At 44.4% G+C, this 25,376-nt stretch overlaps 2 protein-coding genes across 2 annotated transcripts in view; one reads left to right on the top strand and one right to left on the bottom strand.

Moving 5' to 3' along the window:
- PLXNC1 (plexin C1) overlaps positions 1–20,794 on the bottom strand; it is a 69,616-nt gene extending 48,822 nt beyond the window's left edge. Inside the window, exons 1-5 of the mRNA XM_015284072.4 lie at positions 19,682–20,794; positions 10,302–10,424; positions 6,898–7,032; positions 4,772–4,872; positions 105–219 (exon numbers count right to left, since the gene is read on the bottom strand). Of these exons, the coding sequence (XP_015139558.2) occupies positions 105–219; positions 4,772–4,872; positions 6,898–7,032; positions 10,302–10,424; positions 19,682–20,629 (1,422 nt within the window). The 5' untranslated portion in view covers positions 20,630–20,794. The remainder of the gene's footprint in view (positions 1–104; positions 220–4,771; positions 4,873–6,897; positions 7,033–10,301; positions 10,425–19,681) is intronic.
- LOC121109170 (myosin heavy chain IB-like) lies at positions 20,556–24,040 on the top strand. Its single transcript, XM_040671945.2, has one exon. It carries the CDS (start codon positions 20,697–20,699, stop codon positions 21,441–21,443), a length of 747 nt encoding a protein of 248 aa, XP_040527879.1. The 5' UTR covers positions 20,556–20,696; the 3' UTR covers positions 21,444–24,040.
- The last annotated feature ends 1,336 nt before the right edge of the window (positions 24,041–25,376 follow it).

Below are 25,376 nucleotides of genomic sequence, written 5' to 3'. Positions count from 1 at the left end.
AATGTATGGAACGTCAGGACCAAAGAAGGGAAGCCGCAATAAGTAACAACACGACACGTGTTAAGATACAGTAAACAAACATGCATAAAACTGGGTGCACATACCTGATTTCTGGCAGGGAACCTTAGCAGGATTTTCAGATCTTTATCAGGTGCATGTGAAATGTTAAACCAACCCTTTGTGCTGTTTGAACGTGTACAATTCTCTTTTAATGTGCACCTAAAATTATACATAAGATTATACTAGCTTCTTTATGGTTGCTTTGATTTCAGACACTGTACTTCAACTTATTTAGTACGCTATTGATTTTTTTACAGGAACACTATTGATTTTTCACAGGGAATATGGTTATAACTGCAAAAAGCTCCGGGGAAACAATCAGTAAAATCTTTCGCTTATCAAAATAAATTACAATGCATTGATATATGCTCCAGGGACCTAATTAAGTCAATGGGACTCAAGCAAATGTTAGATGCTTCGCAAGTAACAACAGACTTGGTAGCCGGGGACAGACTTCATTACCCCGACTTTTGACTGCTTCATTGTACAGCTCTGAATCTGACCTCCCCCGTTTCCCTCTACACTCAATGGAGAGAAATATGCTCTTTCAGGGTCAAGTTATCCCAACCTATTTTAGACATTAATGCAAAAATGAAATGAACCACATTATGAAAGCTGCTGTTTCTCTCCAATGCAAACAAGAGGAGATGGGGGTGAAGCTCAGATGCAGAGCTACACTTTGAATGTAAAGCTGAGATGAATTAATCCTTCTTTCCAGTCACCTCTGTTGTCAACTGATATGAATGGTAATCTTTCCTTTTGGTTATAAATACCTGTTTCGAAAAGGTAGTTCAAAAAATACATCTCAATCTTCAATAATAAAATTAATTTCAGAAGTAGGATGGTAAAAAGGAAATAAAAATGTTACGGATGCCAAATTGTAGGAGGAAGAAAATATACAACAGCACAAAATTAAGAAAGAGTGAGGAAACACCAGGATACATAAGTACTACGAATATTACAAATGAAAAAATGCAATAAGGAATGGAGGATGTTGACGTACAAATTAGATGGATGATCACTGAGTCTGAGAAATGAATCCTTAAAATACTACCTGGTGTGAACGACTAATGAACAATTCATGGATTAACTTCAAGTGATTTTCCAAAGCAAGCAAGTAAAGTTATTTCTAAATGCATGTATCTTAATATTAGTAGTGAATATTCATAAATAGAAGCAGTATTTAATATTAATGCTTTAATAACAACACTTTTCTACAAAAGTAGAAGTATGTTTAGCTTCAATCATGTAACAGTGACATGTGCCTTAGGGAACTGTTCTTTTGCTAAAAATTAGAAATGTGGACGTTCCTGAAACACATGGACCTTGATATACGCTTTCCACTAGGAGCTCACTGCATAAACGTACTTCACAAGCAATGCGTTTGCTCTCCAGAAGGAGAACACATGAAAGACTTTAAAAAAAAACATCCACCACTTTCGAAAATGCCCAAAATAACCCCACAAACCATACAAGCCATAAAGCCATCTTCTCTTTAAATCAAGACGTTGGCAACAGTAATGCACTTAAACACAAGGTCACTTCCTTTGTGGTCTAACTGAGGAAACTGCTACATAAGAAGCCTGTGGAGCTTTGCATCTGAATACCTTCAGATCATAACTACGCTATCAGAAATTGAGAGTATGTCTGACATATTTCAAACTGGCTTAACCAGGACAAATTTCAGTCTCATTTAGATCTTTCTCCACCTTACTGAGATCGCAAAGGTCCATCAGCACTGTTTTAGAACCACAAAGGATGGATGGGATCTGTCATTAGCAGATACCCATAAACCAGATGCTCGGCTAGATGGAGTTAAATAAGTCTAACTGGCAATGAGGAATGGGAGAGAGACATCCAATAGTTTCTGATAGGCTGAGGATCACACCCTTAAACATACAAGGCAACATGCTTGTCACACTTGACACTAAATAAACACATGCATTCCAGTGACATTAATACTAAAATATTAAATAAGAAAACAGTTGATAAAGCTGAATATTCAAAACTGTCCTAGGACAAAGATACTTATATTCTTAGACTGCTAGAGCAACATAAGCAGTGAGTTAGCTTCCCTCGCCTACAATGAAGAACTTAAAAGCTTCATGGCAAAAATGTGCTATCACTTATTACCAAGGGCTGTACTTGTCTTCATGTCAGGGAAAATTTGTCTTTTATGCTCTAAAAGATGATCTTTAACATTCAAACAATGTGCAATGGAGAATGGTCATTTCATAGGAAACAGCTATACGGGGAAGTAGAGGATCTGATGTCTCTCACCACAAACTCTGCCAATTGCCTCATAGAAGTCAAGAGTAACATGAATTCCACTCACTTAAGGGTAAAACTCTTTTGTTGCATCCCTATTTTGAGACAACATATACTGCTTGCAAGCACACTGTAATGAATGTAAATATGGTTCTGAAAAATAACATAAGAATTCAGAAAGTAAAAATATGAATGCAGCAAAGGTAGCTGAAAGATTCTGGACTCTATTTTTCCTGGAAAGGCAGACTGGACCAGCCCCTATACAACATAGAAGAGAATTAGCCATAGCAGCAAGACAAGACACAAAGCAAAGGGTGGGGTTAATTAATTAACTGAGAGAAGAGACCAAATTTAGGGAGAAGGACTCTTAAAGACTTCCATGGGAGACAAAGGGGCACTTTCTGCTTTCAATACCCCCATAAACTTCAGGATCAAATTTCAGGCACACATAGACGTACTGTGTTATTTCCATATTGAAAATACATGTAAAACATCAGTGCCTTCTACTGGAATAATTGTAACATACTTTGGATTAATGCGGTTCATCTAAAAAATGCATTAAGAGAAATCACACTGTTCTATGACATTGTTTTGAATGATTTTAAGGGAAAAGGGGAATATGCATATATTTGTCCCTATGTAAAACAGAACAGAAATAGAGTAGGACATAGATTAGCAGACATGGATGGACATTGATAAAATCAGAGCTCTCTCCAAAAAAAAACAGGTATTTAATGATGCTAAGTGCTAACAGTGAAGAAAATATGTAGGTGTTGAAGAGGAATCATATGACAGTAATCCATTTTTTCTTCAAATTATTTCTCCTTCCATTAGGTGGAAACTTATGGCGATTTTCCTCATAAGGAGAACTGATAACTGTTATCTTTATAAGATAACCAGAAGCCTGGAAAGCTTAACACTGTAATTTACACAGTCTAACAAGGTAGCAAAAGAGAGAAAGAGATTTTGGAAAAAAAAAAAAAACACCCAAACACTACAGAATAAACACCTACTCTCTTCTGATCACCACCTTTAGAAATACAAAAGGAGCAGATCTTCAGCAAAACCATGGTAACGTGGTAAAACAATCTCATCATCAGTTTTCTTTAATGTTTTAACCAGCGATGAACTGGTATAAAAACAAGTTCTATACTGATAGCATCTGATGATATCAGGAACATTACCTTGCAGAGTAGGGTGAGACTATCACACAGAAAAACTTGGGTAACTTTGAAATGGGATGACATTTCGAAGCATGAAGTACAAGAATATGTACCTACAGCAATAAGAATCTCACAACCCATATGTGCTATAGACTGGAAACTCATCAGCTGGAAAGAAAACAGAGAAAGAGAAGGGCCTGGGGGCTTTATTTGATCATGGATGAATGTGGCCCATCAATGTGATGCAGTCATGAAAAAGACATTTGTGATCCCAGGACACACTAAGTAAGGTGCTTCCTGGACAGACTGGGAGGGATTGAGGACCACTGAGCAATGTACAGTTGAAATCTCCTGTGGAATAGTTTGATAGCTTGTGCCATCCTTATTTGAAAAGGATGCACAAAAACTTCACAGAGGGTGAACTTCAACAGAGATAAAGAAAGCAGTGTCTTATATGAAAGGAGCTTAGTGAAGTTAGCTGTTTCAGTACAGCAAAATGAAAGTGAAGAAGGGAACTGTTTTCACAAAAACAGTGAGAAGATAAATGTGAGGGACGAAGAAAACCTACTGAAGCCAAAACAATGTGGGCAGCAGAACAGGCAAGTATAACCTGACCACCAATACATGTGTGATGAAAACGAGCTGAGAGATTTTAACCAGGAGAAAAATGAAACTCTTAGAGAGTCACACAGCCAAACCAGAGAGAACAAAAGGCCTATGTAAGTTTAAGATGGAGCTTGGTGAGGGCAGGTTTACACGATATGATTTCTTGCAGCTGTCAGGACTAGGCTGGAAGACTCAGGAGCTCCTTAAATCCAGGCCAAAGACATGCAGTAGCTTTCCAACTTGATTCAAAGGAAGAAGCAAAACTAATCACTCAAATGCAAGGATTAAGCATTTAGAAACTAATTCTCCTCTAGCCTAAATGAAAGGCAGTGATTCCAAAGGACTATGAATACTGAAGGCAACTGAGCACTCTTTCCCTGTTCTCGTATGCAAGAGGCAAGAGAAAATGTGTTCTAAAACCAGAACATTTCTTCTTTTTAGCTTAACATACATTTTAGGAGTAGAACTCAAAGATCTGAGGGCCACCACATGCTTTAAAAGGTGCAGAGATCCTTTTCACATAACAATAAAGCGTCTCACATTTATGGCAATGACTGATTTCATAAAAATTCAGTAGATAGAATTTTGATGCTGAATACCCCCAAGCCTGTAAAAATGTACACTGAGTAATAATGCATTGCTTTTATATGCAAGGCTAAAACACCAGAAAATACCTTTGATTCAAAGAACACCACCCACAGTAGGGATCCTTTGCAGATAAGCATTCTTGCTCGGAAACATATCTACCACAATTTGCAACTGGTATTCTTCTCACCTAAAACCAAAGAATGCAATAATACACCGAATTAAAATAGCCTCCAGGAGCAAGGAAATTGAGGGTTACCATAAAAATTCTGACATCAGTCAAGCACGATCCCTTCAGAGAAGTTTCCTTATGGACTCCCCTCTGCCAGAAGACCTTTGGATAGAAATATGCGGCCTATTTTACACACGCTGCATTTTGCCATCAGATGGTGAAACTCCTCTGACAACGACAATTTGGTTCTACTACTCAAAGGCCAGCATGGACAGAGTAATGCAGGAAAGTCTGATTAGCATAGTGAGTAATAGGCAACAATAGAAAGGAGGTTCATTTTATGAACAATGCTCTGCTTAGCAGCATAGTTTTCCTCTCATCAAAACTGAAATTTTTAAATGATTGATGAAGGTGCATTCAAAAATGCATGCGCAAAACAAAATGCTTCTGTGTTTACATCAACATGTCAGGTAACTGCATGTGCACACTGGAACAAGCGCATGCAACTACTCAGCATGCATGCAAGCAAATGCTATTTCAATAAGCAAATATAGATAATTGTGGCTATATTGTATGTATCTATACTTGTACATTCAGCTTGAATATCCTAGTCAGCCATTTTCAGAAAAGGAAAGGAAAAAGAAAAAGAGAAAGCTGTTTACAAATACAATAATGTCATTAATAACAATGTTAATTAATAATATTAATAAGAAAAATATTTTTGATTCAAACCATTTGTTTACAGATTTGTAAGTTCCTATGTTTCGTGAACAGAAACAAGAATATGTAGCAGGTATGAATACAGGGATTTACTTTTTTCCGACCACAAATTGTAAAATTCAATTTACCTGAAGGTGTGTGAGATAGTATGCTCAGAAACTAGCCAACATCTTAGACAACTAGCAAGTAAAAAAAAAAGACAGCGTAGATGTCTTATTAAGCTACAGGAGATGACTAGAGAAGAATGTACTCCTAAAACCTGTTGTTCCTCTTTAACAAGTTGTTCTTTTACCAGTGCCAAAGAAAATGGAAGCCTTTCCCTTGAATATTTACATATATTTTGGACTGAAATTTTGAAAGTTTCTGCGCATGTGATATGTATGGTTTGTATCAGTCAGGAGTTCTCCCACCAACTTACCCACTCCCTCAGACGGCAGGCTAACATTTATGTTCACTGCTGGAGAAGTGATCTTACTGTAAATAAAGTAGCCACGTGCTGGGGTAAAATCCCATCCTGCTCAGATGGCCCTTATGTTTTTCCTGACATTTTCCCAACTATTGGTGAGATAATGGAGTTTGCTGAGTTAATTGTCAGCGGCCCTGCTGCAGGACGTGCTGTAATGACTGCACAGGCTACTGGGAGCTGCTCGTGGCTTGGGATGAGGCTCTGAAGTGGGTACCCATGTGCAGAAGCTTACAGGATTGCTCAGCCTCACTATGTTAATCAATTCTAATTGTGGAGTTGTTCTTTTGTTTGTTTGTTTGTCTGTTCACGCATTTGTTAAGACTAGGCCTACCTGAAGATGATGACAACTGCATTACTGACTTCAGCAGGACTAAAAATTCAAAGCTACCTCTCAAATTAAGAGATTTCTCCTCATCAGAAAATCCCCGATTGAATAACAAGCTCTGGCCTACCAGTACCTGGATTACTACTTCAGAGGAACTGTCTCCAAAGAATCTAGCTTTGTGTGCTACCTTCAGGCTTGATTCTGTATAATGCCAGACTCCAGGAAAAAGAAAAAAAGAAAAAAATTGACTCTCTTGACTGAATGACATAAAATAATCAAGGGATTAAGGGCCTTGCCGGATCAGAGCTAGAGTGGGCAGCACCATGGAAACAGAAGCTCTTCTGAGCTCTGCAGAAGTGCAACCAAAACTTAGAGAGCATAACCCAATCTTAAGCATAAAGCTGGTAACTGCAGTTTGGATGTTACAGTTTGGACTCTGACTGACCCAAACTGATACTTCATCTATAAATGGCAGAAGTCCTTAAAGCAGCAGTTTACTTGAATTTATTTATTTTTTTAGTGCTGTGCTTACCTTGTTGGCAGAGGACAGATAGATGTAGTTACTATCTACTGGATCAAGTCGAAGTTTGGGAAAAATAGAGGTTTCTTCCTCAATTTCATACAAAATCTCTGGGCAGTTAGATTTCATATCCTCATTAAGAATAGCCTAAAACACATGAAAGGAAATTGTTCACAAACCCTCTTATCGATGTGTTTGTATTTTAACCCAAAACCTAATTTCTCTTCTTTCACTAACAACAGCAGAGTCTCTGAGACGATTTACTATGCCCTGATACAGTTCATGTACTGCTCTCATGCTGCAGAAAGAAAGAGGAAAAGACCATCAGAACAGAATTTCTACAACATACATAGCAGACAAATTTTGCACCGAACCTGCCACTGCTCTAGTGTATGAAACATCCTGCTCATCGAGTATGTTCACGATTGGTGCAGAAACTGAATGTGGAAGAGACACCTATATCTCAGAGTCATATTGTGTTAAGTACTTCTGTGAGTGGAGAAGAGTACTATTCATCTGAAAGAAAAATGAACATCTAGGCACCCAAAATGTAAATGTGGTTCTATGCTAGTAATTGGCAACTGTCTTCAACAGAATTTTCTTTGTGGCTTTTTTGAGTATACATATAAGGTGGTGTTCCATCATATTTTGCCCAACTGTAGTTTTCTGCCACTCTTTGAAGAGAATCACTGAATTCAAGAGAATCAGAGACCACAGAAACTTTAGTTTGCAAGTTAATAAGCACACTAACACAAATACAAGCTTTTTTTCCATAAACATGACTAAATAGGGTCATGTTCACTGTCTTTGCTGTGCTAAGGAGACATGAAAGACTTTAATTTTATTTTTCAATATCAAAAGCACAGCTTTATCAAATGGACAAAAGCTTTTCAAGCTATTATACTCCTTTTCAACTGCCTGCAAAAAAGCAAAAAAACAAAAACAAAAACAAAAAACCAAAACCAAAAACAGAAACAAGAACACCCATAAATTTAGAGCCATCCTTTGCAACATAGACAGGAAATGCACATTTTAGCAAAACTCAGAAGAAATTAGAGCATAAAAGATGTTTTAAGAAGTTTGAGAGTGAGATAAGATGACTTTCACTTCTGTGTGACTGATTTAAGCAAGCTAGGTCAATTATTCAGAAACCAAGGCAAAATGGGCCTTGAATTTTCTAATGGACAGCTATTCACATGACACAGGCTAACAAACCAATAAATGTGCTGCCTTCCAGTGCTCCTCAAATCTACCAATATTGAGTATTTCCACTGGAAAATGTAGAGGCATTCAGAAGGAGAATGTATGCTCCTTTAAGGGTACAAGGTCAAGGACCTTCTCCATTATTATCATTCAGCTGGGTTATCTGATGGAGGACTTCTAAGCTCAGAGACAACCACAAGACACAAACCTCTCAGTCAGGGGCTATAAAATGTGTATACTACACAGAGGATGTAAACCAGGGGGCCCTGGACTGGGAAAGAGCAGAAACCACAGAGCTTTGCAAACCCATGGGGCTGCGCAGAGGAAGGGGAGCAAGAGGGATAAATAGGGGAATAGGTAGGAAAGAGTAGAAAAGGGAAGAAAGGGGCCGATCATGGGTAAAACTGAGACCACCAGTACACTTGTTTGGCCAGGTCCTGTGCCTAATCACTGCAGCCCACCCTATCTTCTCACATTTTTCTCATCGTTTCCTTAACACTGTCTCTGCATATTTATACTCTTACACGTATGCCATGGGGCAGGAACACTGTGTGTTCCCAAACCAGCTGCTGGGGGGGACTGGTGTGATGAGGTGGGTGCAACAGTTGAATGGGGGCTGTGGGTCACAGCCCATGTGCCTGGTGCTGGCTGCCGAGGCAGGGCGAGTGTGCATGGATTCCCTGGTCTGGTCTGCAAGGGATGTGTGTGTGTATAAACCTGAAAATTTCAAGCTGAACCAGCTGACAAACAGGCAACCTGCGAAGTGGGTCCAGGGCCTGCAATCCAGGGCAGGTCCAGGGGCTGCGCTGGTACTTGAGGAAACCATGAATTTCAAGCTGGACTAGCCAGCAAGCAGGCAAACCAAGAAGCAGGTCCAGGGCCTGGGGTCCAGACAGGGTGCTGGGCAGACATGGGGACTGTACCGGTACGTGAAGGATTCGTAAATACATATGTGCCTGTGAACCTGGAGTGTGCTGTGTGTGCTTGCACCAGTGAACTTCTGTCTCTCCCAGAGAGGTGTGTGGAGTCTTGGCTCTGTGTGTTGGCATTTTATGTGAATCATGTGCTTGGGCAGCCAGAAAGGCAAACTGTATCCTGGGGTACATCAAGCATGGCATTGCTAGCATGGCATCTACTCTCTGCTGGTGTGGCCTCACCTTGAGTACTGTGTGCAGTTTTGGACACCACAGAAGAAAAGGGCCATAAAACTATTAGAGAGTGTCCAACAGAGTGTTACAAAGATGATGAAGGGTCTGGAGGTGAAGACTTATGAAGTGTAGAGGAGGCAGAGAGGTTTGCTCAGCCCAGAGCAGAGCAGCTGAGGGGAGGCCTCACGGTGGCTGCAGCTCCTCACAGGGAGCGGAGGGGCAGAGCTGAGCTCTGTTCTCTGTGACAGTGACAGGGCCCGAGGGAACGGCATGGAGCTGTGTCAGGGGAGGGGCAGCTGGGGGTTAGGAACAGGTTCTTCACCAGAGGGTAGTGGGCACTGAAACAGACTCCCCAGGGCTGTGACCATGGCACCAAGCTTGCCAGAATTCAAGAATCGTCTGGACAACCATCTCAGACAAATTATCTAACTTTTGGGTGGTCCTGTGTGGAGCCAGGATTTGAACTCAATGATCCTTATGGGTCCCTTCCAACTCAGGATATTCCATGACTCCATGCTTCCTATTACTGGTCATGTCAGTGTCCTGTCTCTGGGAATGCCTGTGTGTCTCTGGGATACGTACTCAGCTTTGCTGATGGTTGGACCAGGAAAGGGGAAAGCAGCAGCCACATCCCAGTCTGGGCAGAGACCCTTGGGTCCCCAGGCATTGGGCTGGGCCCCAGCAGTCAGACAGGAGTGAACATAGGCTGGAGCGACCAGAGGAGGCAGATGTTTATTACCTCACTTAACAGAAAATCAAAACAGGGAAATAAACAAAAGACAGAGTAACTGAGAACTCCACAGTCCATAAATTGATTACCAAGGGCATTAACAGATTAATGAAATGTTTCCCTGCGCTTTAAGCAGGATACATAATTGCTTTTGAAAGTTATCTTGTTCTTCAAGTAGCAATACAACAATTACTTCATAAACAAACAAAAAAGCGATAGAGATTCCAGGTGGTATATCTGCTCATAATGCAGTGCCTAAACCATAGGAAACACTTATTTCCTAGGAACACAGTAGTAGTCGATGCAGAAGGGAGGAATTCCCATGCTCTACTTACCTTCAGTAACTGTCCATCATCTGTTCCCAGAAAGAGAACGATCTGATTTAAAACAACTGTGCCATAAACAGCCACTAATCCAGAGTGAATCAAGGTGGGTGATTTCTTGATTGATTGTACCTTCTGAAAATCAGATATAAGAGAAAATCATTACAAAGTTATTCACCTGTACTACAGAATGTTTATAAAAAGAAGAATCCCTGGAAAGATTCTCAGAAAACTCATCTATTGGAAATAGCGTGGGTAACATTTTTATCCTGGCAGTACTTCAGAGCAACACATCACTGCAAATGGCACATGAAACTCCTTTTTTATATACATGGCAATTGGTCACATCCACAATAGAGAATACATCTACTGCAGCTAAACCACTGATCTCAGTGGGACACAGACTTGGCCTAAAAGCTGCACATTAGTTTTCAATATAATTTATCTTCTTTGGGACATAATGCTCTGAAACTATTCTGGACTGCCAGTACTTCTCAATGCAACCATTTTTTTCCATCACCTGACAGCACCTATCATAAGGGCTACAGATACACTTAGCAACCACATGAAAAGATACGCAAATATTCAGGAGAAAGGATGTACTTCAAACACTCAGACTCTTTTCTCTTGCCAGAAAATGTAGACCTTCATCCTCCCCGGTACGGTTTCCTGCTTTACACTAAAAGGAAGTTGAGACTTGCATACTACATGAAGATAAAAATGATATAAAGCAGCATAAAGTTCATGTCAGGGAGGACATAAATGTACTTGCACAAACTTCAAAATCAAATGTTACCTACAATTCTCTTTCCAAGTGGGATGAAGTTTAGAGACAAATGCATGTAAGGAGCTCATGAAAGAAAACATGGTGTAGAAAATCCCTACATCTTGTGGAAGAAAAAAAACAACAAAAAACCATACCAAATAACCCTGATCTACTACCTTCACTGCAGAAAGCCAAGTGTTGAAAGAAAGTCCCTTCTGTGTGAGAGGCTGGGGGAAGATCTCAGGCAGGACCAAGCCTTTGAGAATATAAGTCCCATAAGTCAGTTTAAAATGCCCAGAATCTCGGCCTCAAGGGCAGGTTCCTAAACCTCCAGGAACACCTTGAGTGCAAGAACCTACTTTGCATTAATGCATGAGGCAAAGTGTAAGAATGGACTATTAAAATCCACATTTTGCAGAAAGATGAAGGCATTTCTCAAACTGATGAAGTCAACAAAAGACTTTTTTTCAACAACAACAAATAAAAAAGAAACAAATCTATAACATGGTAACAGCTGAATCCAACTCCTGCATGCCTGAATGCTGGCTGAACCCAAAAGCCTTTCCACACAGAAATACATTTTTTTCTGAACTGCAATCTTAAGTCAATTAAAATCTTTTTCAGTCATCTGAATTATTTTAATTAGCTTGCAAGAACAGCCATTTGGAATAAAAGAAGACTTGATTAACTTTCATATTGAAAGATCTTTTTTTTTTCTTCTTTTTTTTTTCCATGCAGCAGACAGAAAACATAGGAACTGCCATGTACTGGCACAGAATTTCAGTAAAACCCACTTTGGCATAAGATTCCAGTATCACAGAGGTCTCTTTTATATATGGGGAAGTAAAAGTGATTGCATGCATCACAGGGTAACAAACTCTAGCACTGGTGCACACAATGAGCCCTCGCTCAGACCAAGGAGTGAGGAGATGAAGTGTTCCAGCCTTTGATTACCAAGAGAACCAGGATTTTTTTTCTCTCAGTGCTCTGTATAGCAGTGCTAGGAAGACAAACCACCCCAGGTTTCCTGCAGACTCTGTACAATAGGATCACAGAAGAGGGGAGGACTCACCCAGTCTCTGAAAAGCTTTGCTGCCAGATTTTATTTTGACCCACATACAAGTAAAATAACTAGTGTCATATCAGTGCATCCTCCTCATCTGACTGAGGAACCAGTACTGACAAGTGTGGAAGCCTCCTCCCCTCACTCCGCTTGCTAGAGGGAGGGTCAACGCGACATTGAGCTAATATAGATAAGAAGAGGAGGAATTTAGATGGTGGGCAATCACAACAAAAATTGCCTTCTCTCTTTTGCAACCTATTTCTCCAGCTTGCCCATTCCCTCCAGGGTGCAGCTGCTGCTTTCACCCTTCTGTCATCCCTTTTCCACGTGCATTTATTTTTTTAACAAGCCCTTTTACTTCTTCCAGTGTAACTAATGGGGTTACAGCACTGTAGGGCCTTCCCAAGCTTTTCTCTTTCACAGCTAAACCCAGCCCTAAAACACATTTACGGTCTAAACTTCTTTTATACTTGAAGAGCCATTCATCTCCACAATCATCTATCCTGTAACACTTCCAGGCTCATACAGAAACAAGAAATGCAAACAAGAAGACAATAAATACTGCTATAGAATGTTCTGTTTTATTCTTAATTCTTCAGTTGCACTCTTCTATTGTAATCTATTGTTCCCCAGAATCTTCACAGTCATAGGTAAGCCTACAGATTTCCTGAATAAATTTACATTTTGCCTTTAAAATCGAGCTTTCTTTGCTGTTTGGTTATTGGCATTAAAGTTATTTTTATTCATTCCATATTTTGCATCTCATTTTCAGATTTCTCTCCATATGATTCCAGCTGCAGCAACCATATTCACACTTGTCTTTCTGTCTCAATTTCCTCTTGATTCTCACACCTCAAAGGGAAGGGCAGCATTTTAGCTCAATCAGCACTCAACACATTGCAGTTGGCCGAAAAGTAAAAAGTAAGGGTTTGAGAATTCAACAAATGGAAGCAACTATCCAAAAGGACACAAAATTTGTGAACTCTGTACAGCAACAGTCAACACTGCCACAACACATAAATGTCTTTCCCAGTGGGAGACATCTCCTGGGACCTCATTCTGGGAACACCCTTCAACCTTTTCCATTGATTTTTATGGCATCAGTGGGTAGCAAACTTATATATAGGTGCATGCTGTGAGCCCTTGTTATGGCTAAGGAATGAGGAGTTGATCTATTCCAAAATTTGATTTCCATCAGTTTTTTTTTTAATTTGTGTACTGCGTAGCAATGCTAGGAGAACAAACCATCCCAGGTGAGCAGATTGCAGAACATCAGGGAGGACAATAGGAAATAAGGGTCCAAACAGAGACCCTATAGACACAAGATCCCGACCTTCACAATGCAAGGCAGGAGGGACGCTCGGTGGCTAGACTTGAGGAAAAGGCTGATTGAGGCTCCTGAGACGTGGGATGCTAGAAGCTTCTTGCAGCAGAAGAAATGCTCCTCCTCTGCCCGCAGATCTAAATTTACAGGATCAGTAAAGTGCCCTAACAACCAATGAGGAGGGAGATCAAGCTCTATTAAGGAAGGCTTGGAAAGAAACTGGGCTTGAAATGAACAGTAACAGAGAGAGCAAGAGGAAGTGGTGGGTGACAGTGGCTGGAGATTCCCTTCTGTGAGAGATGAAGGCACACATCTGTTAAACAGTCATGCTGCTAAGACAGGTTTCTTTTCTTAGGTTTCTTGCAGAGAGACTGCCAATGATGTTCCATCCCTTGGACTACCATCCAGTGTTGCACACCCACATGGACATCTAAGATACTGCCTAGAGAAAATGAGGACTACAGAGCTCTGGAGAAGGGAGGAGTCCAGGTCTCATCAGTTCTACAGGATCAGTGAAAGGTGATGCTACGCTGTCCTGGATTTGCTACTCACAAACAAGGAAGAACTGACTGGAGATAGCAGTCCTCTCCGTAGTATTTATGAAATCACTGAGTTCAGCATCTTGAGGGCAGTGAGGAAAGAACAACAGTGTACAGATCCTGCACTTCCAGGGAAGTGGTTAGTGGGATCCCCCAGGAGGCAGCTTTGAAGGGCAGGGACTTCAGGACAACCTGCTTCAAGCACAAAATTCAGGAAAACAAGCAGATATAGCAGGAGATGGGCTAGCTAGCAAAGTCAATGTTCACTCTGTGTTGAAAATGGCAAGAGATGTTATGGGCAACAAGAAGAGCTTCTGTTCTGTCCACAGACTGAAAAAGGGGATGTTTCAAGTGGGCATGACACTTAAATAAAATCACGATGGGATCAATTAAGCAGAATAGGTTGCTCAGAGAGGTTATGAAGTTTCCGTCCATGAAGGTTTTGAGATCCAATAGAACAAAGCCCAGAGCAACCCTGTCTGACCTCGGAGCTCACCCCGCTGCACGCAGGAGGCTGAAGGGAGACCTCCTACAATGCTCTTTTCAACCTGAATGACTGTGGTTGCAAGGAAGAAAATCCTCTGCTCGAGCCCCCAGGCTCTCAAAAGTTTCCATTAAGAACATCTGGGGAAGCCAGATGAGTAAAAGCATTTCTACTTCTTACGGATATTGTGAGAACTCACAGCTCTCATGTGACTTATTTCCAACACCAAATATAGACACTGAAATTGAAAATTCATTGTAATTGGACGGAAATATTAACTCTAGAAATGTTAATTCGAGAAGTCTGTCAAACATCAGGTGAAATACATGGGAGGCGATTTTACTACTGGAAAATTAATTGCAGCGTCAATTTAGATATCAAATGATGTTTAGAAGTCTGTAAATCTCTCCTTAAATAAAAGATCATTAATCATTTTGGAGTGAGTTACTGCACAAATTCAAATGTAATTTCTGAAAATTAATGGCCATGATTAAACTGATGCAACTGTTGACTCCAAAACCTGATTTCAGTCAAGCTTCTACCGGCTTATATTTGTCCCAAGACTCTAAAGTAAGCTTGACAAACTACGTAGCATATATCAATTCACATGTTTATCATCCACTGAATAATGCAGAATCAGTGAACAGGCTGTTATGTATCTACTTGTACCAAAGAGCAGATGAGAATTCAACAGAGCTATCATTTAGTAGCTATCACAGCCACTTTGCCTTTCTTTACGATTTTTCTCCCTCAAATATTGTAAAGCCTTGTATTTCCCATGCAAATTTTTCAACTGCAAACCTCATTTCCAGATTTCTCATTGTGGGTAGGTAATTTCCTACAACTCTCTTCTGCTGTCGTTCTCTCATTTGAACACTTTTCCAATGCATCTGCTTATCTGTGATCCACCAGGTCCTGGGACCTCTGGGAGAGATCTGATATTCTAGTAGCTCCCGGTCAGCCACAGAACAGAAGGAATGGCTTTCTAAAAGCTCACAAACTACTGGAAGAAATCTGTGACAGATTCCAGTATGCCTCATACGTCCTGGCTAAGAATCTTCTATTTTATAACGGTAATCACTGAAAAAGTTTGTTAGTGCTCAGTCAAGTTTCTGTAAATAAGCTGAGAAAAAGATCTGGCTAATTCAGATTTAGCAACTACAGAAATCCTGAAAACATTGTGCTTACATACATGTAGTTCAAGCGATCAAGTCCGTTAGCACCTACAGCTCAACAGTATACACAGAATGAAGAGACGTATGGATCAGAGGAAAACAAGATAAATACAGAACTGCAGCAGGTTTTCCAAGTGTCACAAGTTCTGCTGCCTCTTGCTGGTTACGGATCATGTCTCTGGAATACAGCATTGTATACCTCCAGAACAAATATTGCCAACTATGACAAAATGCTTTTTGCATACTACTGAAATGAAAGCAAATTCAGCTTCTCCTTATGAGCAGAGATTCCAAAGGGTTTTTAGCAGTCACATACTTTTTGATAAAGCTACTAAGCAAGGATTTTAAAAATTACTCATTCTGAATGACAGACTGAAATCCAGCATTAAACCTTACTGCAAATGTCAGCACTGGCCTAAGTACTGATGCGAGACCAAAGAGATTACACACCTACAATGAGATCCTACAGGACGGCAGGCAATTTGGCTCCAATCCAGTGAAGTACTCAAGTTCACGCTTAACTTTAAATGCGTGGGCATCTGCCCTGAAGATGATGGAAGTACTTATATGTCTAATGTTAAATATGCCCTTAAGTGCTTTACTGGGCTAGGGCCAGAAAGCTTGGTACCTTATAGGAATAAGCTCACAGTGGAACACGCAGCAATAGCAGGGCAGGAAATTCATGAGCACAGATACCACAGAGCAAGGAATCCAGGGGCACAGATACCTCTGGTAAGCCCTGAGTGTACTATTGAGAGTCACAGTGCCAACACAGTGCAAGCACAAGCAGCTGTGTGACAAGTAAAATGTCTTGCCTAACAGTAATCATAGTCGTTACAGAAATGTGAAGAATATAACAGAATCAGAAGGAAATCAAACTGCCACTAATCCTTAACATATACTCTTACCATAAGCCTCATTTCTGTAGTGAATAAATTGTATTTGCAGTTCCTCCACAAACTGTCAGGACCTGTTCGTGCACACATGCCTCATCACATCCTGTCTCACCTCTACAACTCAAGCGCACCTGGCAAAGATGACTTCGACATGCAGCACCCTACAGACATGACATCTTCAAGGCTTGTGTTGGACAAGGTCCACCAGTCACAAACACCATGCAGGTCTTGCATTCCAGGCAATCATAACATCACAACACATTCATCTGCTCAGTATAAACACCGTCTGTAAAAGACTGGACTTAGGGCGCAGGGAAACACTGATGCTTGCTGCTATTTCTACGCACCCTCTAAAACGTGCTCTTGGCACTCTGTGCTACAAGGCACTCCTTTCTGGCCAGATCCCTTGCCAGCTGTGGCACACACGTTTCTGCATACCGTGCTGCACGTTGTCTGCCTGCCAGCAATGAGCTCTGCACGCTTCTGAGTCAGAGAAGGGTATGTTCTGCTTTGTAAGGACTCATGATTTGGTGAGAGACGGTAGAAGGATCCGGGCTAAAACAATCCAGAAGCAGCAGCATATGGGCCTGTCATCTCCAAAATTACTCTGCATCGGCCTCGCCTAACCTTCTCTACTATAAAAAACATACTAAAGCTGAACTAGATGCTTTTATTTCTGTGTTTATAAACTAAGAGCACATATCATTAGCTTAAATAGGGAATATAATTAGTCACGTAATGTTACAGGTCATAGTATTACACAACACTCTGGTGTCCCGCTATCTCACAAAGTATTAAAATACCATCTTCCCATCCGTGGTAAACTGTATTTACTGTTGTGCCAAAACACCACGATTAATGATCTCGGTGGAGTCAGGGATGTAGTGTTAAGCAAATAACCACTTCGATCGTTTTTAATGTTGAGATTCTTCAGCATGGTGACCAAATATAACCTAAGCTCCCAGGAGGAAGATAGACCTTTTGGGACAGTAACTTTGGAGTAATAGCAGTCTGATCTGAATCAGTCCTCTTGGAACAGTCCAGAGGAGGGCCACTGAGATGATCAGAGGGCTGGAACACCTCTCCTAAGAAGAAAGGTTGAGGGAACTGGGCTTGTTTAGCTTGGAGAAGAGAAGGCTCCGGGGAGACTTCATTGTGGCCTTCCGGTACTTGAAGGGAATGTACAAACAGGAAAGGGAATGGCTGTTTATGAGGGTGGATGGTGGCAGGACAAGGGGGGAATGGTTTTAAACTGAGACAGGGGAGGTTTAGGTTAGATATTAGGAAGAAGCTTTTCACACAGAGGGTGGTGACACACTGGAACAGGTTGCCCAAGGAGGCTGTGGATGCCCCATCCCTGGAAGCCTTCAAGGCCAGGCTGGATGTGGCTGTGGGCAGCCTGGTCTGGTGGTTGGTGACCCTGCACATAGCAGGGGGGATGAAACTATATGATCGTTGTGGTCCTTTTCAACCCAGGCCATTCTGTGATTCCATGAATCCCTTAAGATGTGGGTTGCTCATTGTGTTCAGCTGCTTGGATGCAACAGAGAGAGAGACACAGGTCAGACAGACACCGGCTTCACCTGACATGCATCACCTTACTCTGTGAACTCCCAGTGACTCTTCCAGAATTCCTACTGTGGGGCTTGGAAAAGTGTTTATCAAGTATCTGCAGCCCAGGAAAGTTTCTCTTTCTGCTTTTGCAGGCTCAGAAAGAACCTTGTGAAGAAATCCCATAAGTAAATAGAAATAAGGAATACAGCTACAAATGCAACTAGCAGGCAGATGTTTTGGGAGGAGGACAGGGCTTTGCATTCATTCAGCAGGTTTGCCTTGTGAGAGTATCACCACCGTGCAGTAAATTACACACTGGCACTGGGTACCAACAATCTGGCTCTGGCACTGTTGTGACAGTTTCACTATGTACTTCAGCACCGTTATTTCATCCACATATGAGGTTCTTGTTCATAACTGCATCCTCTAACCCTGGCCGTGGTTTTGCAATTCAGCAGGGAAATGAGCAGACTGAATCGCGTGTGCCCTCAGGTAGTTTTTATCTGGGAGACTCTCAGCACTCTGCTCTGCTGTGGGCTGGATTTTGTCGCCAAGGAGAGATGGGAAAACACTTCAAGGAGTTTCCAGCAAACTCCTGCCACAAGAGAGCAAGGAGCCAGGGGTGAAGCTGCAGACCCCACGGACACAGGGGAAGCTGCAAAAGGTCATGACTTTTCAGCACTGCTCCTTTTACCACAACTCTGAAAAGATTTCTGAGGGTGACTTGAAAGCATGCATGGGCGTTACAATAGCACCTGTTAGTCCCAAATGACATTTTTAGCCTTCTGAATTTCTTTTTTCCCCCATTTCTTGACCGGCTGCAGAAGCTGCGGTGAAGCAGGCAGCCCTGCCTCCCTCCCCACCTACAACCAGGGATGAAAGAGCTCAGAAACATGTTGCAGAAGTGGGTGACCAGGGGATCTCCAAGGGATACGGTTGCCTGTGAAAATGTAACCATTGCAACAACAAAGATCTATGGCTATCGCTGCCTGATGCCGCACGGCTGGGGGCTGCCAGCCCTCCTGAACACGGCCGGTCATGGCAGGGCTGCGGAACACCCATCGCTGAACAAGCAAGCATAAATAACTCGTGAGCAGCGGGCAGAGCAACGCGCACAGCCCAGTGCACAGGAGTCAGCTTGATGGGCTTTTTTTCATTCCTGATGTAGCTGCAATGACATGAGATGTGAATGCACAGAATGAGGTAGGAGATGCTCTGTGGAAAACACAATGAAGGATGAATGATCCTTGGCAGAAAAGGGTGCACGGAGCGCAAAACCCGAGAGCGGGGCGTGACCCAGGATGCCCTCGGGTGCTCCCTCAGACACGTCTTTCCCAAGACACAGACGGGAAGCACACTCCAGGATCCATTCAGGGACCACCTCCCGAGGAACAGGAAGAGCTGCACGGGCCCATAGGGCTGATGGAGAACGTGCTGACGCTCAGAGCCCGGCCCAGCTCTGCGGCTCCCCTGAACTCCACGCGCCTTTGGGTCTGTCTGCCAGGGAAACTCCGTGTATCACGCACACCAGCACCACAACAAAGCAATGGCACGAGGGACGAAAGATTAGCGAAACGATGCCCAGACTTACGCAGTTGGTCCCCGCGTAGAAGTGTGTGCTGTACACACAGGTTGGCTCCCGCAGCTCCTCCATCCCGAAGACGCAGACGGCGGTGGAGTCCCAGGCCCTGTCACCGTGGTTGTGGCGGAAGACGCCCACCCACCAGCCCCGCTCTCCTTGGCGGACGAGGCTGGAGGAGATGAGGAGGCTCCTGCAACCACAGTCCAGATACACTTGGCCTTGGAGGTCAAAGCTGTGCTCGGAGCGATGCGGCTGATGCATGACCACCATGCTCGGCAGCTCCGGGTCCCTGTCCAGCTCGGCCTTCAGCCGGTAGTAGGGAAAGAAGAGGCGGCCACCCCACCACAGCGCGTCCACGAAATGCAAAGGCTCCTTGTTGTACTTGATGATGTCCCACTCTCCGCGAGGCTCCAGGGTCTTTACGGGGCGCACGGTAATCGCCGCCGTCTGGCTCGACTCCGACGGCTCGCAGCCCGCGGGGGGCCATCGCTCGCCGTTGGAGTAGGTGGCCGCCACCGCCAGGTACCAGTCGTCCGCCTGCCGGAAGACCACTCCGGCCGTGGAGCCGCGGGGCAGGCAGCTGACCACCTCCGTGCGGTTGAGGACCAGGCGGTAGTCCGGCAGCCGCCACACCTCGCAGCTGCCCTGCCCCTGCGTCCAGCCGGCCAGCAGCTGTCCGTCGACTCCGGCCTCGGCGTGGGTGAGCAGCAGCAGCTTGCTCCGCACGCCCGAGGGCTCCCGGCAGCCCGGCCCGCCCGGCGGCACCACGCGGCGAGACCGCGAAAGGTCGGACCGCACCTCGTAGAGGCATCCGCCGCCCGCCACCAGCACGAAGCGGCCGCTCACCTCGATGTTGTCGATGGGGGCCCCCGGCAGCTCGAAGGAGCGGTGGCCGCCGGCGCCCGCCAGCGCCGCCAGGAGGGGCAGCGCCCAGCTGAGCGCGGGCGGCGCCGCCATGGGCGCGGGCTCCGCTCGGCGCCGCGGGGCGCCTTAGGTGGCGGCGGGCGGCGGGCGCCGCTGCGCCATGCTGCGCCCGGGGGCCGGGCGCCGCCGCCTCTGCCGCCGCCGCCGCTCCCTCCTCCGCCGCGGCCGGGCTGCGCGCGGGCGGGCAGTTCCTCGTTCGGGGCGGGGAGGAGGGGGTGCCTGTGCGGGAGGAGAGGTGGGCCGGGCTCCTCCGGGAGGGCTGCTCAGGCACCTCGCCGCCGCGCGCCGCCGCTCCCCCGCCCGGCCCGCCTCGCCTCGCCGCGCCGCGGACGAGGGGCGGGAGGCGGCCCCGCCGCCGGGCTGCGGGGGGCCGGGACGGGGCCGCGGAGGGGGCGAGGCGTGGCGCCGGGCCTCGCTGCCGCTGCCGCTGCCGCTGCCTCGCCTCAAGCGGGCGCCGGCCGCGGGTGCGGCCCCTGCCAAGGTGTCGGGCCGTGGGTCCCGAGCGTCCGCAGCCCGGGCGCCCCGCGGGCGCGGCGAGCCCCGGCAGCGCGCCGGGTGGAAGGCGTGCCGCGCCGCGCCGTGCCGTGCCGTGCCTTGCCGCCGCCTCGGCTGCCGATGCTCACACCGGGGAATAGCGTGGGATGGGCGTGGGGTGCAGCCGCTGGGCTTTCAGCGTCCGCGGGGAGAGGGAACCGGCGGAGGGGCACCTCTCGCAGCGCCCTCCCTGCGGGCTGCCCCGCCGCCCGTTACGACGCCCTGCGTTAGAGTAACACCAGTAAGCCAGCCGGCCGCTGCCGCTGGGAGCGAGATGTCAGAGCTCTGTTTACAACCTCGCGGTCCTGACTGAGGCGGAACAAAGAGCCTGCCTTGTGTCCCTTGCTTTGCACGGCGCTGCTGCCTCGAGGCGGGTGGCTTTCAGCCCGCGGAGCGAGGACCGGGCGCGGAGGACACGGCCGATCGGAGAGTAGCACCATAGAGTGGCACTGGTTGGAAGGGACCTGAAAGATCTATCCAGTTCCCCCCCCCCCCGCTCTCTCGTTTCTGGGATGGACTGCCAAAACGAGACCTGTGGGCTGCGTGCTGGGCTAATGTGATCTCTTTGCTGACTTTTAAATGAGAAGTGGGATGGTGAAAGGTAGCAAAGATGCATTTTAGTGTTCGCCGTCAGGTGTCTCTGGTCAGTCTGGGTGAGGTTGGCACAGCGCCCATGGCCGCTCTTACTACGAACTGAGCGTAATGTTCAAAACTGACGCCGGTTTCGCTAACACCGACCCTCCATTTGCACTGCTTTTACTGTAAAGTGGCTTTACGGCAGGACTAAGTGGACTAAAAGGACTAAAAGCTAGAACAAAAGTGGCCTCTGTGTATGGGTTGAGCAGAGTATTTCCAAGAAGGAAGCACACTTTGCCAGCGAATTTGTATTATCCTTCTCCATTGCTACACGCAGCAGCAGCTATTGTGCAAGAAGTTTTGTTACTACAGTCAGCAAAAATGTACCATCTTGCACCTATCAGGGTCTAGAACACCGTTATAGTGAACACCAATAGTACCATAACATTCAAAACCCTGCACAACTCATCTGCTTATCTTACATGCAGTAACTACAAAATCTGCCCAGTGTAGCAGAAAAGGTGGAAGAGAATCCTTGCACGGGTCTTTATTCTCACCAGATGCAAAGATGCACCACTAACAAGCACTGCCTGCAGCTCCTTGGCTTCCACCTTGACTTCCAGTTGCTCTTTAAGTGCAAATACAAAGCTCCCAGTGATCCACATCTTGCTCAGGCTATGGGGAAAGCCAACCAGCTTCCTTCTTGCAGGACGTCCCTAGTAGTGGCCACAGAGCACATCCCGCTGTGACTTCTTCTGTGGACAGCCCTCCCATCACAAAACCAAAGACTTTTGTATTTGCTGAGCTTGGTTCAGTACCGACCAGTTGACCTGTTTCTTTGGGTTTTTGTTTAGAATATGTCACGTGTACATCACTGAGTGATTGATTTGGTGAAGTGGGTGATGCCAGGCTTATTCTGGTCTTAGACAACAGTGATGGCTCCTAAGGCTGCAGGCTCCTCCGACTGCTCAAGTAGCAACGTTCTGCTTCCAAATGTGCTTATTCTGGGACCCAGGAAAGACAGATCACATCTGGGTACACACATAAGGAAGCAGCCCAGCTGCGTGGGATACAGCAGCTCCCAAGACAGGGCAGGAGGCACCACCTGTCCCCAGAGCAATCAGACTCATCCCCACTTGCAGCACTTCTCTATTTCTGCCCTCTCTCTCTTCCCAGGGAAGCAGTATCTAGGACCCGGTCCTTATCTTGCAGTGCTGAATATTGTGTACACTTCGGAGAGCCACTGAAGCAGCTGTGCACTGGGAATCAGTTCATGGAATATTACCCATAAGTAGCCCAGTTCTTGAAGCAGCAAAGTCTGCTCGATTTCTTTCTAAGCTCCCAAAGTAAACAGGAGCTTTGTCCTTGATCCATTCTTCCAGAGGCAGCCAGCAGGATACCAGCAGAGCCGAGTTTCTACTGATGTCATGGAAATAGAGAACAAGGCTGCGGGTGTATTTTGTAATGCTGCTGACATTCACTGTTAATACAGAAGACCGGAAAATGGTGCAATCCTTTTGAGATACTCTTATAAAAACTAAGCAGAAGAAGGAAAGACATTGCATTGTGCTGTCTTGGTCACCAGCCCCATATTTGGTAATTCTATACTGCTGTTGTCTATGTTTTATTCTTCAGGCACTACAGAGATGGCAAACTGGGGTGTCTGCCCGCTGCCTCACGCTGCACCCCAACCAAAATTCCCTAAAAAAGCTGGGGGAGCACAATGCTTCCTTGGCTTTCTGAAGCAAGCCGTATTGATTTCAGTGGGGCGCGTGAGATCTGAAGTTAGAATCACACCAGGGCCTGGATCTACGTGTACCGTTTAATGAGTTCTCTTTTAAATCTTCATCAATATTAGCAGAACACATCCTGAATTAACTTCTGATTGCCTCTCCCACTGTGGCTCAGCTGCCTACTTCCCCCCTCCTTACTTCTCATCTGCATGCTAAGCTTCTCAGAATGGATGACTCTGCAGAGGACCTGACAAAATACTAGTCAATAAATGAAATGTGTTTTTTTATGTTTAATTTATTTAGCTTAACTTTGATATTTTTTCCTATTTTGGGACTCAGAGCCCAATTAAGGTTTGGTTTGATCTGTTTATTTAACACATGGGGTTACCTTGGCTTGGTTCTGAAATGATTTTTCTCTAAGGGCAAATATATAACCTTCTGCTTATGAAGCAATAGCAGGTAGTGTTACTGTTAACGAGCGTTTCATCCTCAGTGTAATATTTGAAATAGCTGCATTTCTCCTTACAGAGTTAAGTCAGTTTTGCAGTGTAACTAAACGTTGGCTAAATAAAGAGGAAATGCTGAGCAGCTTTGCAAAAAAGTTCTTCTGAGAGAGTTTCTTTTCCTTGCAAAATAACTGCATTTGAATACTGAAACTGAGTTCGCAATTTTGGATTTCAGTTCTGATTTTTTTTTTGGTTTGTTTTGTTTTTATGTATCGTTTAATCTAAAAGTGACTGACTCTGCTGCATTTTCTGATGGTTTTCACGGTGGTGAAATGCTTTTTTCATGAACAGCTCCTTTGTGACCCTTAAGAGGAAATTCCAATCACCATTGCAAAAAATGAGCAATCAACTCTGACAGGTCTGCAAATAAAACAGATGAGGGTAGAGGAGATTGCCTTGAATTCATGACTTGTATTTGCCTATGTTGAAATATTCCCAGGTGCTAATGCTTTCTGTTTTGTGGAAGGGGGAGGGAAAGAAGGAATGAGGGAAGAGGGGAGGGAGAGAGGGAAGGAAGAAGGAAGCAAGCAAGGAAGGAGGTTCTCATCCTATCTCCATTACAAATACTATAAAATGTTGGAGAAGAGATTATATATATATATATATAAGAAACAATTATAACATAAATAAAATGCTTTTTTTTTTTTTAATATATCACACTATTTCTTCTCACTTTGAGATAGAGTGGCAGTGATACAGAGAAAAATAACAGGAAATACACACAGGAAAAATACAGTTTGCTCTTCTCTACATTGAAAATTACTCATAATCTAAATTAAAGTGTCACTGAGAAGATAGATCTTGTGCCAGAAACACAAACAGGAAATCTAGGTTCTGGGTGATCTGTGCCACAACCTTCCTACGGAACATCGGACAACAAAAACATCTCTGAACCCCATCTATGTCTCCTGTGTTTATGAGATAAATAAAATTAGATAGCTCTCAAGGAAGCTCTGTGGGTCAACACCAATAAAGGCACTATGTACACGGGAAATAAAATTAGGGGATTACAGGAAGGCACACGTGCAGTACAGATAGCATCACAAGTGAAAATAACTTAATGGGCTTTCTGCTTATCTTGTCTTCCACAGCTGATATATATCAGCAGTTGCGTTTTATCTAGGATGTGTTTTCTTTTAATTTTATTTATTATAATATTTGTACCTTGGCATCCAGCAAAATAATGTCTCCGTGAAGTAAATGTAAGGAAGCAGAACTGAAAAATATCATTTTTTTTTTTCCTTTACAGCTGCAGGGTTGATCAGTGGTGCTATCCGGCTTGCACTGTGCTGAAGCAGAATAAAGTTGTTGGATGGTACAGGCCAAACTGTGGCAATGCACCTAAAACTTGTATTTGGTGTATTTAGATGGGTTTTATTTTGATGCACACGAGGACTTCTGGCTTTGCCCATAGTCCATTGAGGATGGGCC

This window comes from Gallus gallus, chromosome 1, assembly GCF_016699485.2.
Source record: "Gallus gallus isolate bGalGal1 chromosome 1, bGalGal1.mat.broiler.GRCg7b, whole genome shotgun sequence".
Classification (NCBI taxonomy): Eukaryota; Metazoa; Chordata; class Aves; order Galliformes; family Phasianidae; genus Gallus; species Gallus gallus.
Note: the sequence above shows the minus strand (reverse complement) of the source record. Positions and strands in the feature narration are given on the sequence as shown.